Below are 18,327 nucleotides of genomic sequence, written 5' to 3' on the forward strand. Positions count from 1 at the left end.
CACTTTATAAGCCAGCCAGTTGCCAGGTCTGCACTTAGGATCGCGGGTGATCGTAGTTTATTGGCGCCCTGTTGAATAGGTGAGAAAAAGAAAAACTACACACTGTATAAAGAATGATTAGGGTATTATTTCAGTTTTCTTTTAGGTTTAAGAATGTTCTGTCAAATATGCAGACAGCAATAAACAGGCAATTGTGAGAAAAAAACCAGACTCGGCCATTTTATAGTCTCCTGTTGGTACAGTTCAAATAATTGTTAAGTGTATAGTTGACTGCACATGAACAGCATGATTCCTTTAAGTGTTTAAGCTGGAACGAGGGAAAACACTGAAATCCATGATAAAATGGACAAAAACCGAGACAAAGTTGACGAAACACTGACCAGGAAGCAGCAGACAAAACAATGCATTCAACACCACTGAACACACTCACTGACTGCGCCGTGGGAAAAAATGTACAATTGTCATCTATGTCATGTTCTAAGTTCTGCATTAAATTATACTCACAAAACTTTCAAATTTAGATTTGAATTCGGTTTACTGGATTTAGTCCAAAATGATAAACACTGCACACAGAGAAGAAATTCTTGACTTAAGCAAGCAGGAAATCTAATGCAGGACAATAAATGTGAAACTGTACAGCTTACAAACACTATTACTGATGAGTTTGTATGTGGCTCACAATATGCTAAACCGTTATATTACACCTGAGGTACTTCATGAATGTGTTTATTAAATATGGATTGTTGAATAGAAATGTTTGTTATTGTTAACACTAATGTAACTAATGTATATATAGTATGCATAATTTGAGTGCATTTCATTGCTCATAAAATAAAGAAAAATTGAAAAGAAGTTTGGAAAATCCACTTTTTTTCATCACATTTTATAACACGATTGGACCTCACTTTTTCAACCAGGTCATATTTTTTTCGAACCAACCTCAAGGCAATTGCATTGTGCGTTAGTCAGTAGAAAACCCATGAAATGAAAAATTAATAGTAAATAAAAGGCCCATGAGTCAATTTTAAGTACAAAAAAATTAATTAAAAATGTCTCTTGTGGATGTTACCGCCGTCTGTCTGTTGCTGTTAGATCTCAGTGCTGCATTTGATACAGTGGATCATCATATTCTACTTGATAGGCTGGAAAATCATTTTTGGGATTACTGGGAGTGCCCTTGCATGGTTGATGTAATACTTGACCAGTCGTTCTCACTGTGTTTTGTACAGTAACACTACCTCTAACCTTAGTGACAGGAAATTTGGGGTTCCACAGGGTCTGTCTTAGGCCCCCTGCTTTTCTCCCTTATATTACACCCCTTGGGCACATATTGCGGCGTTTTGGGATTACCTTTCACTGCTATGCAGATGATACTCAGTTATACATACCAATAACTGCTGTAATCTCATTCACATAAAATCCTTAGAAGATTGCCTTGCAGCAGTGAGAAGTTGGATGTCTAGAAACTTCCTACTTTTTAAACTCTGATAAGACTGAAATGATGGTTCTTGGTCCAGTGAGGACATCGGCATCAATTTGACCAGTTAACGCTCAGCCTCGGCTCGTGTGTCATACATCACACTGACAAAGTGAGGAACCTTGGGGTAATTTTTGATCCTTCGTTGTTCTTGGCCTCCACATTAGAAATATTACTAGGACTGCTTTCTTCCACCTGTGAAATATAGCAAAGATTCAGGCCCATCCTGTCTATGGCTGATGCTGAGACCCTGATCCATGCATTTATCTCTTCTAGATTGGACCTACTGCAGTGTTCTATTTTCTGGTTACCGCAGTCTAGCATTAGGGGTCTCCAACTGGTTCAAAATGCTGCAGCCAGACTTTTGACACGAAGCAGAAAGTTCGACCACATTACACCCATTTTGGCATCCCTTTACTGCCTTCCTGTCCCAGTGAGATCAGATTTTAAGGTTTCTGCTACTAACCTATAAAATTATTCATGGACTGGCACCCTCCTACCTAGCTGACCTAATTAAACCTTACGTACCGGCCTGGGCTTTACGTTCTCAGGGTGCAGGACTACTTTGTGTCCCTAAGGTGAATAAGAAGTCTGCGGGTTACAGAGCTTTCTCTTATCGTGCCCCTGTTCTGTGGAATGATCTCCCTGCGTCAATAAAACAGTCAGATTCTGTGGAAACTTTCAAGTCCAGACTTAAGACGCACTTATTTTCCCTTTCATATGGCTAGCATACTGGTACAGTTTTGTTTTACGCTTTTTACTCTTTTAATTCATTTTATTAGTAATTGGAGTGGGCCGCGGCCTCAACTTTACCTAAATTCTGGGTTTTTTAGTGAAGTTTAGGGCTAGTGGCCGGTGATCACCTTTAGTATTTCTCTGTTTTTCTTGTTGTTTAATGCTGACAATTATACTATTTCTTGTCTTTCTGATTCCTGATTCTGTTTTTTCTCTCTGTTTAAGGTGCAGCTCCATCCAGAGATGGGAGTTGTGTTCGTGTAGGCGATCCTCCTGTCCTGTGCGCCAATAGCATTTCTTGTATATTCGTTCGTGAATTGTTCTGTGAATTGTTCTGTAATTTATGTTTTGTAGCATGGCCCAAGCAGAGGGTCACCCCTTTGAGTCTGGTCTGCTTGAGGTTTCTTCCTCAGAGGGAGTTTTTCCCTTAACACTGTTGCTCTGGAGGTTGGTAAGGTTAGACCTTACCTGTGTGAAGCGCTTTGAGGCAACTCTGTTGTGATTTGGCGCTATATAAATGAAAATAATTGAAATTGAAATTGTCAAAACCAAGTGGGAGATATAGATGGTTAAAAGTCGCATAAACTATAGCTAACATTTACACTTAGATGGGCATTCTACTTTGAAATATGTATTCTCCTATATACATTGTCAATTTGTATAAAAGATACACGTATTAAGAAATTATAACAAGGTGAAAACAACCTGAGAATTGTCCGTCAAAAATAACATCCGCAAGGGTCCATACTCTTATTAATTTCACTTTTCCATAATTGAAAAGTGAAATTTTAAAGTTAATAGTTAATGAGTTATCTTGAGCTTTGTGGTTTATGAAAGAAATATATGTGTACTACAATTTCAAACTAGTTTGCAATAAAAACATGTAACTTGAAAAATTGACCTTTGTGTTACACTTTCATAACAGTTTAGCATATTGTGAGCCATGTTCATTCAGACAGATCTGATGTTCTTCAGTGGGGTGAACACACTCTTATATTAAAACATGCTGGCGGGTCAGTGGTAGAGGACTAAAAACTGGAGTTCAGCTCCAGGTATGACCACTTTCAATACCTCTTGTGTTTTTGAACAAGGTTCTCTGTCTGCACTGTGTTAGTTCACTGGGCAAAACGTATGTTCCAGTCTGGCTGGGGAGTAACCCACAATAGACCTGTTACCATCCTGGAGGAGTTGGAGACGGTCATCCATTTCATGCTAGAAAATCGGAGACAAGGCTTATGGGCTGCACTGGTCTCAAACAGTTTAGTTTTGAGATTTGTATTTATTTGTTTTTTTACTCATATTCAATGGCATTGAGACAAAATGTGTAAAATTTACATGGTCGGTTAATTGTGTTGAAGCGTATTATCTTGTCTTCCTCCTGTTTTGTTTTCAATTCTTGGGAAATGAGTAACATGATGTCACTGGGGACAAAAGGCAACACAAAAATAGCAGAACATTACGGTTCCCATCAACAGGACCGGACCTCAGATCAGAGGTTCACAATGTGTTTTTAATGTGTTTGATATTTCCACTAACCCACTTCTCTGTGTGTCTCCTCCCTCTTCCCTATTCTTTCTTATGTATCGCTCTCCTCGTTCGTCATATCTCCTCTCTCTCTCTCTCCTCTCTCTCTCTCTCTCTCTCTCTCTCTCTCTCTCTCTCTCTCTCTCTCTCTCTCTCTCTCTCTCATTCTCCCAGACTCTGTGGTCACAGAGGCAAGGTCACACGCTCTCGTCTTGGCAGGCTGCAGTGTGCGGAGCTTTTGCAGGTGCAGGGATTATATGCTGCTTTGGGGAAAAAGACAGAGGGGGGAAGAGGGAGGGAAGAGGGGTTAGACAAAGGGTGTGGGAGATGGAGGGATAGATGGATGTATAGGTGGACAGACTGTCTGGTGACAGGAAGTTTGTCCAAACCTACATTTTTGTGGGATTCTACAAAGTTTTTACCTTGATTAAAAACACACAAACGGCGATAGAGGAGAATGAGATCAAGGTTTTCCAGGATTACGTAAATATTTTTCGGTGTTCTAAGAACTGTGATAATGTGTTGTTTTAAGGTGTGATTATCACAGTTTTAATCCTTTTGCCTAAATGATAATTGTTGACCATATGATTCAGTCTGACCCTGCGTGAGTGTCAGGGGACAGACAGATGAGCAGGAGGAAGGAGAGAGAGATGAGGGATAAGGGGGCCAAGTCCTGAATACGGGCCCCTGCAGCTGTGCGACCTTCTGAGCAGTGGGGCCTGACGTGGTTTAAGAGAGGGGGAGAAAGACATGAACAGGAAAGGAATTTTTAAAAAGAGGGAAAGAGAGCGGACTGAAAATGAGACAAACAGGACCAAAGTAACATCAGCAACCAGGGAGACAGAAAGTGAGTGTAAAGATTATATGTCTGCTACAACTTACAATAATAAAAAAATTAAAAAATTCTACCATTGTTTGAAAAGTTGCATTTGGAAACTGAAATAAGCAAAATTATTTTGATTACAAATACAATGACAGCTGTTTGATAAGATATAAACCCCATTCTGACAGGATTAGTATCACATGGGGAGGTGGGGTATGTAAGCTATACAGAGTTTCTCAGTGAGTTTAGTCTCATCCGAATAAACAGTTTCAGTCATTTTCACAGATTGCACCTGTGTCAGCAAACATTCTGGTAACATTTACCTTCTGGAAAACAATCCATAGAACAGTCCGCCTTACATGTGTTTAAATATTCCATTGTCTGTTGTGGAAAAGGAGTTTTCCATGGTTTATTTCAAGTATGGAGGTGCTCAAGGAGGCATTAGGAAGACAGTCAACATGGCAACAGTGGAGATGTTACTTTCACACTTTTGTGGAATTTTGTATCAAGCTGTTCACATATATTGCTATGAGGTCATGTTCATGTTAGCTCCTCACCCCTGCATTCCTTCACTGTGCATCTTTGGTAGCATGCAGATTAAAAATAAAGTGAGACATTAAATACAAAGTCAGTGGATGGGGGACATATCTGTTTCATGTTTGTGTGAGAGGTGTTTGGACCACCTGCTTTACCAAAAACATGAAAAGCACACCTTTACACGGAGCGCAAACAGCCCCCAGACGTGACAATTTTCCAGGATGTCCACGTATTTCTGGATTTTTCTATATTCAGCTGAGCCATTTTTGAGATCAATTTAAACCCGTTGATAAAATTGGGGGGTGGGGGGGGATAGTTTGCCTGCTTTGTTTATCTGTGTGTCAATCATTCTCCCAAGCCACTGTATAAATTGACTACTTCATCTGAGGTACAGCTAAATTTCAGTCAGTCTGAACACATCTAATTGGATTTCTGGGACGTGCCATCACTGAATTTCTAAGCTATTTTCGCCAAGTATCTCTGCACAAACATTACAGTTTTGGCCTGGAAAATACGTCCAAAATAACTGATAGGAATGATGAGGGTCACATCCGAGAGATCAACAAAGGTATCAAGAACTGTTTTAAGTGAACCTGGCTACAACAAAGCTTTGAGTTGGATGGAAAATGCTCTAGTTTAGGAGAATTTCTCCAAAAGACAGAGGTGCCAGGAATAGATCTTTAACTTTAAGATCTTTAACTTTTTGCAGTTGGAGAAGTTTTGACTTAATTCCTGTGAGTGAACATTGAGCAGCTGTTCATTTTTAACTGATGCTGGTTGTCTGCAGTATTGTTTAAATATCCAGGGTGAGTAATGAAAAAGGAATGTTTAGTGAAGTACTGCCAGTAGAAAAAGAGAACGATAAACCTGTATTACTTGATAATCTCTCATGAGGGGAGAAATTATTCACAGTATTTCATCAGTAAACCTGGTACCTACCTACATTAGCAACAGTATTGCCTGAAAGAAATGACAATGTTTAAACCAGTGAAAATCTAAAAAAATTAACCACTTCAGATTGTCTTCAAATCACTCAAAATGCTCAAATTCCAGGAGCTTCCGGGGGGGTTTTGCCCACTACGGCCCTAACTGAGGTGCTGCCCCTTGACCCTCAGACATCCGGCCATTTTCAGATTTTTTTATTCAGATGTTGTTCTCAGGCCTGAGCTCCCAACGCTCCAAAAAAAAGTAAAGCCAACAAATGGCTAAATTAAGAAGACGACAGAGAGTGACTGTGAAGCCATTCAATCTCAGAGCAGACATGACAGAAATGAAAAAGGAAAGAAATTTGTAGAAGGCTGGTAACTTTTGATTTTGATTTAATTTTTTATGGGTGACAGCGGTGCTTTAGGCCTGTTTGAGTTGCCACTCCTGTCTGTCATTTATACCAACACGTCTTGTTTCATATGAATGTTGCCACGGATGTCCTGTGGTAAAATTACATTATTCAACCTCCCAGTATAAAACTAAATTCTGTTTGAATAGGGATATAGACAAATAGAAAGTATTACAGGTTATGAAATGATCCATAACTCAGTCAGTAGAAAATAATCAAAAATAATTTGTTAGGTCAATTATTAATCAAAAATGCCAAAGTTGGTTCCAGCATTTTAAATGTTTTGAGGTTTTTGACTGATGGTCAAACAGAAGACATTGTTTTTAGGTCACTACCCATTTGTCATAGGATGTTTGTCTTGTTTTGTGTTTTCTGACATTTCATTCACTGAATTGTACCATGCATGATTTATTTGCCAGTAATCTGACTGAGTCAGACAACAAGTGAGTCAGTCAGTGTATCTGCATTTTGTCAGCATCTTATTTACCATGTCACATGTTGACATGTAAGAGATGATGTGATTAACTTTCCAATCAAAAGTTTGAGTACACTTTCCCATTTAATTTAATGTGAAAGTACACAGTGCAACTATAGCACACACTTTGTTATGTGTTGGACGCAGCCCGGAGAACCGACCAGCGTTTGAAGGACCCAGTATAAAATAAGCAGAGCACGGTACAAAGGATAACAGAGTTTAATGAACATAACAGTGCTGTGAAAAAATATAAAAGTGCGCGGTCTGGCGTGGTGGTTTTGCGGTGCGCTCCCAGCAGCGCTAACGGTCCGGAGCCAGAACCATTTGGACCCAAGGACCCCGCCGACACCCCCCAGGTGGCCGCGACAAACCGAGTCTGCTGAAAGAAGGAGTCATTATGTGAGTCCACACTCAACACACAGAGAGAACGCTCAAGGTGCACAAACAGCAAACACTTCCTGGCTTAATTACTAATCAGCTTCCCACCCTGCGGCATGGAACACCCAGTTCACAAAACTCCACTGCAGAGGAAGCTGATTACACGACCAACATACAGCTCAATATATAAGGTTGAGGGACACCACATTTACTGACTGTATAAATGTTAGTCACAAAATCTAACGTACCTCAGGAAGTGTGCTGACGAGCATGAGACCTCAACCCCTCCTCTTTCACAGACCATGCATCAACCTGGACGTTCTCTGCATCCACTGATGATGAGATGGCTCTCGAGACGACGATCTCACCCTGTCTGGTCACAAGGTCGAGTCTCTGGCAAATACACACTGTGTACTCCAGTCTTAAATGCCACCATGTTCCAATCCATGTAGATTGCACCAACAGCTGTGAGTCCATGACGAGCCGCAGGTGATCAGCCTCAGGTGATCAGGGTGAGGTCCTGATAAACTCAGCTACACAGCCACTCAGTCCCAAATGCAAGCCACCTGGAAGGAAAACAAAAGACAGGACAAAAGACAGAAACAAAAAGGCAGCCAGGCCCCCCCAGCCATACAACAGTACCCCACCCTCACGGGAAGCCTCCCGGCGACCCACACAATCCTGGCCCAGGAGAAACACCCCCCTCCAGGGACCATGGCTGGAAACCGTATCCGCCTTCGTCTTCCAACAGAATGGTTGATGTCTTCTCCTCTGGCTGCATCTTTGCCTTTGTTTCTGTCAGTCACTTAGCACAGGTGTGGCCAGAGGAGTTCTTAAACCTGTGCGGTCAGCCTTTGTCCAACCATGTTCAGTCTGATTAGTCATAAAACAAAAAAGACAAACATAAACAACCAAAACACCCCCCCCCCTCCCCAGGGGACCGTCCCATCAAACCCCGGGAAGAGGAGAAAAGAAAAACACAACCCAAACTTAAGCTTACGAATAAAATGCTAACACCCCCCCCCCCCCCTCCCCAGAGGACCGTTCCATCAAACCCCGGGAAGGGGAGAAAAGAAAAACCCAAACTTAAGCTAGCAAATAAAAACACTAACACCCCCCCCCCCCTCCCCAGAGGACCGTTCCATCAAACCCCGTGAAGGGGAGAAAAGAAAAACAACCCAAACTTAAGCTAACAAATAAAAACACCAACCACCCCCCCCCCCCCTCCCCAGAGGACTGTTCCATCAAACCCCGGGAAGGGGAGAAAGAAAAACAACCCCAAACTTTAGGCTAACAAATAAAAACACTAACACTCCCTCCCCCCCCCCCCCCCCCAACGACATGTAGGGACCAACCCCCCCAGAGGACATCCCGCCAGCTCCAGGAGTAATAACCACAGCCGAGGACCCTCTGGGATCCAATGTCACCCACGGGACTCCAGCGCCTCCCAGAGGACCATTCCATCAACCCCAGGAGACGCCTCCCCTCATGACCAACGGACCCAGCCCCGGCCATCTATGGCTAGATGGATCCACAGCCCTTTCCCCCCCAGAGGACACCACAGTCAAACCCTGAGGGCGGAAACTGGGGGAAAAAACAAAAGGAGAAAAAAAAACATACAAACAAAACAACCCCAACCCCTTGGCGCAGTGGAAACTGGAAGCACGTCCAGTGTCACCAACCGTGACTATACCCCAGAAGCCAACCGGGAGGAGTGGAACAGCGGTTATGGCAGACGGCACAAAACGGCGCCACTCCTCCGACTTCCAAACCAGCCACCAGCTGCGGGTATATCCCACTGCCCCAAACCTCAGCCACGCCGATGGCAGACGGCTCAAAGGCACGCTGAAGCCGGAGGTGGAACAGAGAATCAACAAACAAAAACACCCCCCCAGGTGCAGAGGTTACCTGGGAACGCCCAGCATAACCAAACTGCACCACTCCAGCAACGCCGACACTACGGCTCACACGGCTGGAGCCAGAGGAGAAGAGAGGGAACAAAAAGAAAATACCCCAAACCCCCCCCCCCCTCCCCTCCCGGGTGCAGAGGTTACCTGGGAAATGCCCAGCATAACCAAACTGCACCACTCCAGCAACGCCGACTCTACGGCTCACCCGGCTGGAGTCAGAGGAGAAGAGAGGGCATAACAAAAAACAAAAAAAAAAGAAAAAAGAAAAAACAACCCAATTACCCCCCATCACCCCCCAGGGACCGTCCCATCAAACCCTGGGTGGGTGAAACTAAAAGAAATAAAAGAAAGACTAACAGACTACATAAGTTGCTTGGGTCCTTTTTTGTTGCTCCAAAACATGCTGCAGGGTCACAACCCCAGACACTAATAGTGGAAAACAAAAAATAAAATCCACACAAAAAACCAACTCAAAAAACACCCACAAGAAAAGAACCACACAAAACTAATCAGGGGTTTATACCGTCAAGCTCAAACAAATCGAACACACCTGTTCCAACTTAAGAGCTTAACGGTAATGTGACTCAGTCACCACAAGAGGGAGCCAGAGTGCTAAAAATGAAAAACCCTCTTTGGTGACAGAGAAAACAAACAAGCTGCTTTTCTGTGCGCAGCTGTGAGCAACACACAAACCAAAAATGTGATCCAACTAAATAACCACCGAGCTGACACAACAGACGCAGTAGCTATCATTACCCGGGGAAACGGGGCTACGACTGTAACACAGAAGCACCGCGACCCGTGCCACAGAGCTCCGCTGTGCGCGTTCACCCCATTACAGACCCACTACTGCAGCTCCCGTTCAAACCTCTTATCCGGTCGAAGTGCGACGCGAAAGCCATCGCCAGTCACACTCCACCACGACCCACGGATAAGGCACAAACACAGGAACACAGCTGCATGAAGCGCTCAAATCAGTATTCAGTAATGGGTTCTCCAACGCGCACCTTCCGGGCGGAGAGCACCCGCAACTGATCCGGATAACCACTGAACGTCTGCTGCCGCCTTCCCGGCGCGTTACCGTCTCTGCTACCGCTGGGTCCGTGATGTTTGGCCAGAGACCACTGTTATGTATTAAATTCAGTTAGCCTTTGTACCGTGCTCTGCTTATTTCATACTGGGTCCTTCAAACGCTGGTCGGTTCTCCGAGCTGCGTCCGACACATAACAGTAGTCTCTGGCCAATACACACTGGTACTCCAGTCTTAAATGCCACCATGTTCCAATCCATGTAGATGCACCACAGCTGTGGTCCTGACGAGCCGCAGGTGATCAGCCTCAGGTGATCAGGGTGAGTCCTGATAAACTCAGCTACACAGCCACTCAGTCCCAAATGCAAGCCACCTGGAACGAAAAACAAAAGACAGGACAAAGACAGAAACAAAAGGCAGCCAGGCCACCCCAGCCATACAACACACTTCTCACTTGAGTCCTGTGTGCTTCAAAACAGATCTGAGTTGGTGTCAACGCAACATATGCAGAACGTATTTGTTCATTATAAACAAGATTGGATGGTGAATCTTAAAGATGCTGGTGTTGGAACTAATTCCTCATAGCCCTCTAACAGAAGCAGGTTGTCCGGTGAGGTGAACATTAGCATCCTAAAACAGACCTCTTCCAGAAGGGCGCTGCATACTTCTGGATTTGAAATGAGGCTCCAAGATGATGTTTCAGTAGCCTAGCAACTTGCAGATAGTATTCTGTAAATGCACAAAAAGTGTGGAAATATGAAAAAATACTTCCACAACCATGCAACAGCTTTGCACACTTCTGATTGGGTCTGGATCCAGTTTCAAACATTTCCACCTGCCCATCTTGTGTGGCGCATGTGTCCTCCCAGTCCATGACTATGGGTGCAGGACAGTCACTGAGCATGATTGGCTCCAGTTTGTCTAATCAAAGCCACATTCAGGTCCCATTGATCACATTAACTGGATTTGCATGGCAGGGATTAAAGGATCCTGGATTGCCCAGTTGGTCTTGGATTTTGTTTTTCGTGATGTATGAAGAAATGACCCTTGGTTTTGTTTGTAAATCAGAGAACTGTGATTAGGGATAAACAAGTTCTGCTTCATAGTTTTATTTGAGCTTTATATTTCATGAACACTCACTGTATGTAGAGTCTCCTTTCACTAACTTGCTTTTGATGTGTTAAAAACACACAGCATTCCTTTAAAGTAGTAATTACTGTGTTGTTCTGTTCTCATTAAGTATGTGAAATGTAATTCTGTCACAACTTTCTTTTAAACAGTTTCTTAAGTATCATTTTTTAAATGTTCATGCATACCTTTATGTGGATGGACTCAGACCATAAGTTAAGTGTTTTGCTCAAGGACACCGACAGGTAGCATGAGCCGGAATGTAATCCAGGCCTACATATTGGCACATGCATGTCACTCATTTACGTCTTTTCATGACTGGGTGTGTTCAGACTGTGCTTGATGACAGCTCCCTCAGTCTCTGCATTGGTTTTATTGCACCTGTTTGCTTCACATATCTCTCTCCAGCTTCAGCCGGCTTTCAAATACCTGTTTGCTGAATGGAATTATATTTTAACACGCCCAAGTCCTGCAACTTGGAATCTTCTAACATTATCATTTAATTAGGTATAAATAAACCAGCAATTACACAGACTTGTCATTTTAAGTTGTAAGCCTGTAGGATATTAGTAAATCCCTGCCGTCTGCAGCCCAAGTAACCTATAAAATAAATTATTTTGTGCTATGTTGTTCCAGTTTTCAGTCTAGTATCTAACACTGTGTTCCACATTATTATTATTATTATTAATTATTATTAATATGTATATGTCGCGGACATGAATGAACAAGCTTTCAGCATCTTACAGTGGTGGGCACAGCTAACCAAAAAAATTAGCTTTGATAACCCGCTGATCCGCTAACTGAAAAGTTAACTTTTATAAAGCTGAACCACTAAGAAATTTAGCTGAAGCTACAGCTAACCGATAACCGATAACTTTTGGTGTTGACTCCCAGTACACTGTCAGCTACTGAGAAGCCAGTTTTACGTTTAAGCACTACCAACGCTTCTGAGTAAAATCAAAGGCGATCACAAACCCAACACAAACAATGAGTCAGCGTTCTGTCTTTGAGTGCCCCTGCCCACTGCTCTAAGGAAGTGTCATTACTTTCAACATGGAACAGCATCGATGTGTAGTACAACCCCTGGAAAAAATTATGAATCACTGGCCTCGGAGGATGTTCATTCAGTTGTTTTAATTTTGTAGAAACCAAAGCAGATCACAGAGATGACAAAACTAAAGTCATTTCAAATGGCACTTTCTGGCTTTAAGAAACACTATAAGAAATCAGGAAAAAAATTGTGGCAGTCAGTAACGGTTACTTTTTTAGACCAAGCAGAGGGAAAAAAAATATGGATCACTCAATTCTGAGGAAAAATTATGGAATCATGAAAAACAAAAGAACGCTCCAACACATCACTAGTATTTTGTTGCACCACCTCTGGCTTTTATAACAGCTTGCAGTCTCTGAGGCATGGACTTAATGAGTGACAAACAGTACTCTTCATCAATCTGGCTCCAACTTTCTCTGATTGCTGTTGCCAGATCAGCTTTGCAGGTTGGAGCCTTGTCATGGACCATTTTCTTCAACTTCCACCAAAGATTTTCAATTGAATTAAGATCCGGACTATTTGCAGGCCATGACATTGACCCTATGTGTCTTTTTGCAAGGAATGTTTTCACAGTTTTTGCTCTATGGCAAGATGCTTTATCATCTTGAAAAATGATTTCATCATCCCCAAACATCTTTTCAATTGATGGGATAAGAAAAGTGTCCAAAATATCAACGTAAACTTGTGCATTTATTGATGATGTAATGACAGCCATCTCCCTAGTGCCTTACCTGACATGCAGCCCCATATCATCAATGACTGTGGAAATTTACATGTTCCCTTCAGGCAGTCATCTTTATAAATCTCATTGGAACGGCACCAAACAAAAGTTCCAGCATCATCACCTTGCCTAATGCAGATTAGAGATTCATCACTGAATATGACTTTCATCCAGTCATCCACAGTCCACGATTGCTTTTCCTTAGCCCATTGTAACCTTGTTTTTTTCTGTTTAGGTGTTAATGATGGCTTTCGTTTAGCTTGTCTGTATGTAAATCCCATTTCCTTTAGGCGGTTTCTTACAGTTCGGTCACAGACGTTGACTTCAGTTTCCTCCCATTCGTTCCTCATTTGTTTTGTTGTGCATTTTCGATTTTTGAGACATATTGCTTTAAGTTTTCTGTCTTGACGCTTTGATGTCTTCCTTGGTCTACCAGTATGTTTGCCTTTAACAACCTTCCCATGTTGTTTGTATTTGGTCCAGAGTTTAGACACAGCTGACTGTGAACAACCAGCATCTTTTGCAACATTGCGTGATGATTTACCCTCTTTTAAGAGTTTGATAATCCTCTCCTTTGTTTCAATTGACATCTCTCGTGTTGGAGCCATGATTCATGTCAGTCCACTTGGTGCAACAGCTCTCCAAGGTGTGATCACTCCTTTTTAGATGCAGACTAACGAGCCGATCTGATTTGATGCAGGTGTTAGTTTTGGGGATGAAAATTTACAGGATGATTCCATAATTTATTCCTCAGAATTGAGTGAGTCCATATTTTTTTCCCTCTGCTTGGTCTAAAAAAGTAACCGTTACTGACTGCCACAATTTTTTTTCCTGATTTCTTATGGTGTTTCTTAAAGCCAGAAAGTTGCCATTTGAAATGACTTTAGTTTTGTGTCATGTCTGTGATCTGCTTTTTTTCTACAAAATTAAAGAACTGAATGAACATCCTCCGAGGCCGGTGATTCCCATAATTATTGCCAGGGGTTGTAGAAGACATCAAAAGGGAGGCAGTTTTTGACTTATGGTTTGAAACCAAACTAATTCTGGGCAGTTTAGCAAATTAATGTCAACTCTGTCATTTTTTAAAACTGATCTGGCACAATATGACCCCTTTAATAATTAGTAGACAGACATGATTATTATGTAGACATTTCGGTGAGTTCAATTCAATTCAATTTATTTCATTTATATAGCGCCAAATCACAGCAAAGTTGCCTCAAGGTGCTTCACGCAAGTAAGGTGTAACCTTGCCAACCCCCAAAGCAAGCACACAGGCACAGTGGTAAGGAAAAACTCCCTGTGATGATTTGAGGAAGAAACCTCAAGCAGACCAGACTCAAAGGGGTGACCCTCTGCTTGTGCCATGCTACTGACACAATTGACAAAACAATTTACAAAATGAACATACAGGAAATTTTGCCGATGCACAGGAAGGGAGGGTTGCAGAAGTAGACACCACTCCCATCTCTGGATGGAGCCGCACCTCAAATAGAGAGGAAAAAAAAACAGAATCATGCATCGGAAAGACAACAAATACAGTATAATTTGTCAGCGTTAAGCAACAACACAAACAGAAGAAATACTAAGGTGATCGCCGGCCATTAGCCCAAAGCTTCACGAAAAGACCCAGAATTTAGATCAAGTTGAAGCCGCGGCCTACTCCATTTCCAAATAAAATGAATTTAAAAGGGTAAAAAGCCTGGGCTGGTACATAGAGTTTAAGTAGGTCAGCTAGGTAGGGAGGTACCGGTCCGTGAACAATTTTATAGGCAAGTTGCAGAACCTTAAAGGGGAACAGAATTTGTTTGTGCATTCCTTGGTAAAAATTAAGTGTTATTCATACACTTGCAGAATGTTTGAGTGCAGTGTAGATAATATTATTTGAATCAAATTTGCCGCTTAATTGACATGTAAATTGCCATTGGCTGAAGTCAGTGGAGGGTACTTCTGGTTGACGTCACCGGTTGGGGTCTCCTCTACTGGGGACAAGTGCAGTTATTGAGCTCGCTCATTGAAGTTCTGTTAGTCTCCTCAAGAAACAGGTGGAATATGCCGGAAAGCTGCGCATGTTGGGAAAGCCACAAACAGAGGAACAAGGGAGACAATATTTCCTCCTATAAGTAAGTGGTTTTGGTTATTCTTGTCACTTTGTCCATCACATTTGGTTGATAAAAAAAAAATTTCAACACTAATATTTGGTAATGTGGGTGTCAGAGTAAGTTTAAAACTTTCCTAACATGATTTAATGTTAATGAATTTTACTGGCTCGATATCCAGGTCAAAATGGCATTATAACACGTATTTTGTGTGTTTTTCTGAATGTGTTCAGTCAGGAATCCCCATTGAAAATACATTAACATCCGGAAACTTTATCAATATTTTGCCCGGTTAGGAGGCGTCATGTCGCTCTCCATGAAGGGACATTCGCGTTTAGTGGGCAGCATTGGGAGTGTGAACTCTATTAGTCATGTATAACCTCTTTTGTTGGTGCCTCTGGCAGGGAATCTCAGAATGAGGCTCATCTTCCCCCCAACCAGTGACGTCACCTGCCTGACCTGCAGAAATGGCGGCAGCCGGTTGATGTCAAAGCCTCTCAGACCACGAATAAAACAAGGTTTTCTGTCAATGTTTTATGGTCTTTAGTGTTTCTTGAACTATCAAAAGAATGTATTTTTTTTTGGGTTTATTTATGCTATAAATAATCTGTGGGCGTTTCTGTTCCCCTTTAAAATCTGATCTCACAGGGACAGGAAGCCAGTGAAGAGATGCCAAAATGGGTGTAATGTGGTCAAACGTTCTGCTTCCTGTCAGACATCTGTTAGCAGCATTTTGAACCAGTTAGAGACCCTAATGCTAGACTGCCGTAAACCAGAAAATAGAACATTGCAGGAGGCCAATCTAGAAGAGACAAACGCATGGATCAGGGTCTCAGCATCACCCATAGACAGGATGGGACAAATCTTTGCTATATTTCGCAGGTGGAAGAAAGCAGTCCTCATAATATTTCTAATGTGGAGGTCAAAGGACTATGTAGGATCAAAAATTACCCCAATGTTCCTCACTTTGTCAGTGTGATGTATGACACACAAGCCTAGGCTAAGTGTTAACTGGTCAAATTTATGCTGATGTCTCACTGGACCAAGCACCATCATTTCAGTCTTATCAGAGTTTAAAAGTAGAAAACAGCTAGACATCCAGCTTTTCACTGATGCAAGGTAATCTTCTAAGGATTTTATGTGCATGAGATTACCAGCAGATATTGGTATGTATAACTGATTATAGCAATGAAAAGTAATCTCAAAACACCACAACATGTGCCCAAGGGGTGTTATATAAAGGGAGGAAAAACAGGGGGCCTAAGACGGACCCCTGTGGAATCCCAAATTTCATGTCACTAATATTAGAGGTAGTGTTATTGTTCAAAACACAGTGAGAACGAATGGTCAGATATGATGTCAACCATGCAAGGGCATTCCCAGTAATGCTAAAATGATTTTCCAGCCTATCACGTTGAATATGATGATCCACAGTATCAAACACAGCACAAACATTGAACAGCACCAGAACCATAGTGGTGCAAGCACTGGTCCATTGCAAGCAGAAGATCCTTCACCACTTTAGTGAGAGCTGTCACTGTGGAATGATAAACCCCAATTCCAATGAAGTTGGGATGTTGTGTAAAATGTAAATAACAGAATACAATGATTTTCAAATCCTCTTAAATCTATATTCAATTGAATAGACCACAAACAAAAGATATTTAATGTTCAAACTGATAAACTTTATTGTTTTTGTGCAAATATTTGCTCATTTTAAAATGGATGCCTGTAACACACTTCCAGAAAGCTGGGACAGTGGTATGTTTACCACTGTGTTACATCACCTTTCCTTCTAACAAGACTCAATAAGTGTTTGGGAACTGAGGACACTAATTGTTGAAGCTTTGTAGGTAGAATTCTTTCCCATTCTTGCTTGATGTATAACTTCAGTTGTTCAGCAGTCCGGGGTCTCCGTTGTCATATTTTGTGCTTCATAATACGCCACACATTTTCAATGGGCGACAGGTCTGGACTGCAAGCAGGCCAGTCTAGTACCCGCACTCTTTTACTACGAAGCCACCCTGTTGTAACACGTGCAGAATGTGGCTTGGCATTGTCTTGTTGAAATAAGCAGGGACGTCCCTGAAAAAGACATTGTTTGGTTGGCAGCATGTGTTGCTCCAAAACATGGATGTCCCTTTCAGCATTGATGGTGCCATCACAGATGTGTAAATTGCCCATGCCACGGGCACTAACACACCCCCATACCATCACAGATGCTGGCTTTTGAACTTTGCACTGGTAACAATCTGGATAGTCTTTTTCCTCTTTTGTCCGGAGGACACAATGTCCATGATTTCCAAAAACAACTTGAAATGTGGACTCATCAGACCACAGCACACTTTTCCACTTTGCTTCTGTCCATTTCAAATGAACTTGGGCCCAGAGAAGGTGGCAGCATTTCTGGATGTTGTTGATGTATGGCAGGGGTGGCCAAGTTCAGTCCTGAACTTGGAAAGACTCGTTAGCAAACTTTTAATGAGCCTTTCATTGGATTCAGGTGTGTTGGAGCAGGGAGACAACTAAGAGTGTCAGGAATGTGGCTATTGAGGACCGAACTTGGCCACCCCTGATGTATGAATTTCGCTTTGCATAGTAGAGTTTAACTTGCACTTGTAGATGTAGCGACGAAGTGTGTTAACTGACAATGGTTTTCTGTAGTGTTCCTGAGCCCATGCGGTAAGATCCTTTACACAGTGATGTCGGTTTTTAATGCAGTGCCGCCTGAGGGATCGAAGGTCACAGGCATTCAATGTTGGTTTTCAGCCTTGCTGCTTATGTGTAGAAAGTTCTCCAGATTCTCTGAATCTTCTGATTATATTATGGACCTTAAATTCTTTGCAACTGAACATTGAAAGACATTGTTCTTAAACTGTTGGACTATTTTTTCACGCAGTTGTTCACAAAGTGATGATCCTCACCCCATCTTTGCTTGTGAACGGCTGAACCTTTTGGGGATGATCCTTTTATACCCAATCATGACACTCACCTGTTTCCAATTAACCTGTTTACCTGTGGAATGTTCCAGACAGGTGTTCTTTGAGCATTGTTGCCCCTGTCCCATCTTTTTTAAATGTGTTGCAGGCCAAATTTTTGCACAAAA

The 18,327-nt window shown here is 42.2% G+C and overlaps 1 protein-coding gene across 2 annotated transcripts in view; it reads left to right on the forward strand.

The window, feature by feature from the left end:
* The window catches only part of slc25a26 (solute carrier family 25 member 26), a 259,040-nt gene that overhangs the window by 162,194 nt on the left and 78,519 nt on the right, over positions 1–18,327 (forward strand). For both annotated transcript variants that reach the window (XM_034167165.1, XM_034167166.1), the window contains one exon: positions 3,911–3,980. In XM_034167165.1, the coding sequence (XP_034023056.1) occupies positions 3,911–3,980 (70 nt within the window). The remainder of the gene's footprint in view (positions 1–3,910; positions 3,981–18,327) is intronic.

This window comes from Thalassophryne amazonica, chromosome 3 (assembly GCF_902500255.1).
Source record: "Thalassophryne amazonica chromosome 3, fThaAma1.1, whole genome shotgun sequence".
In the NCBI taxonomy this organism is placed as follows: Eukaryota; Metazoa; Chordata; class Actinopteri; order Batrachoidiformes; family Batrachoididae; genus Thalassophryne; species Thalassophryne amazonica.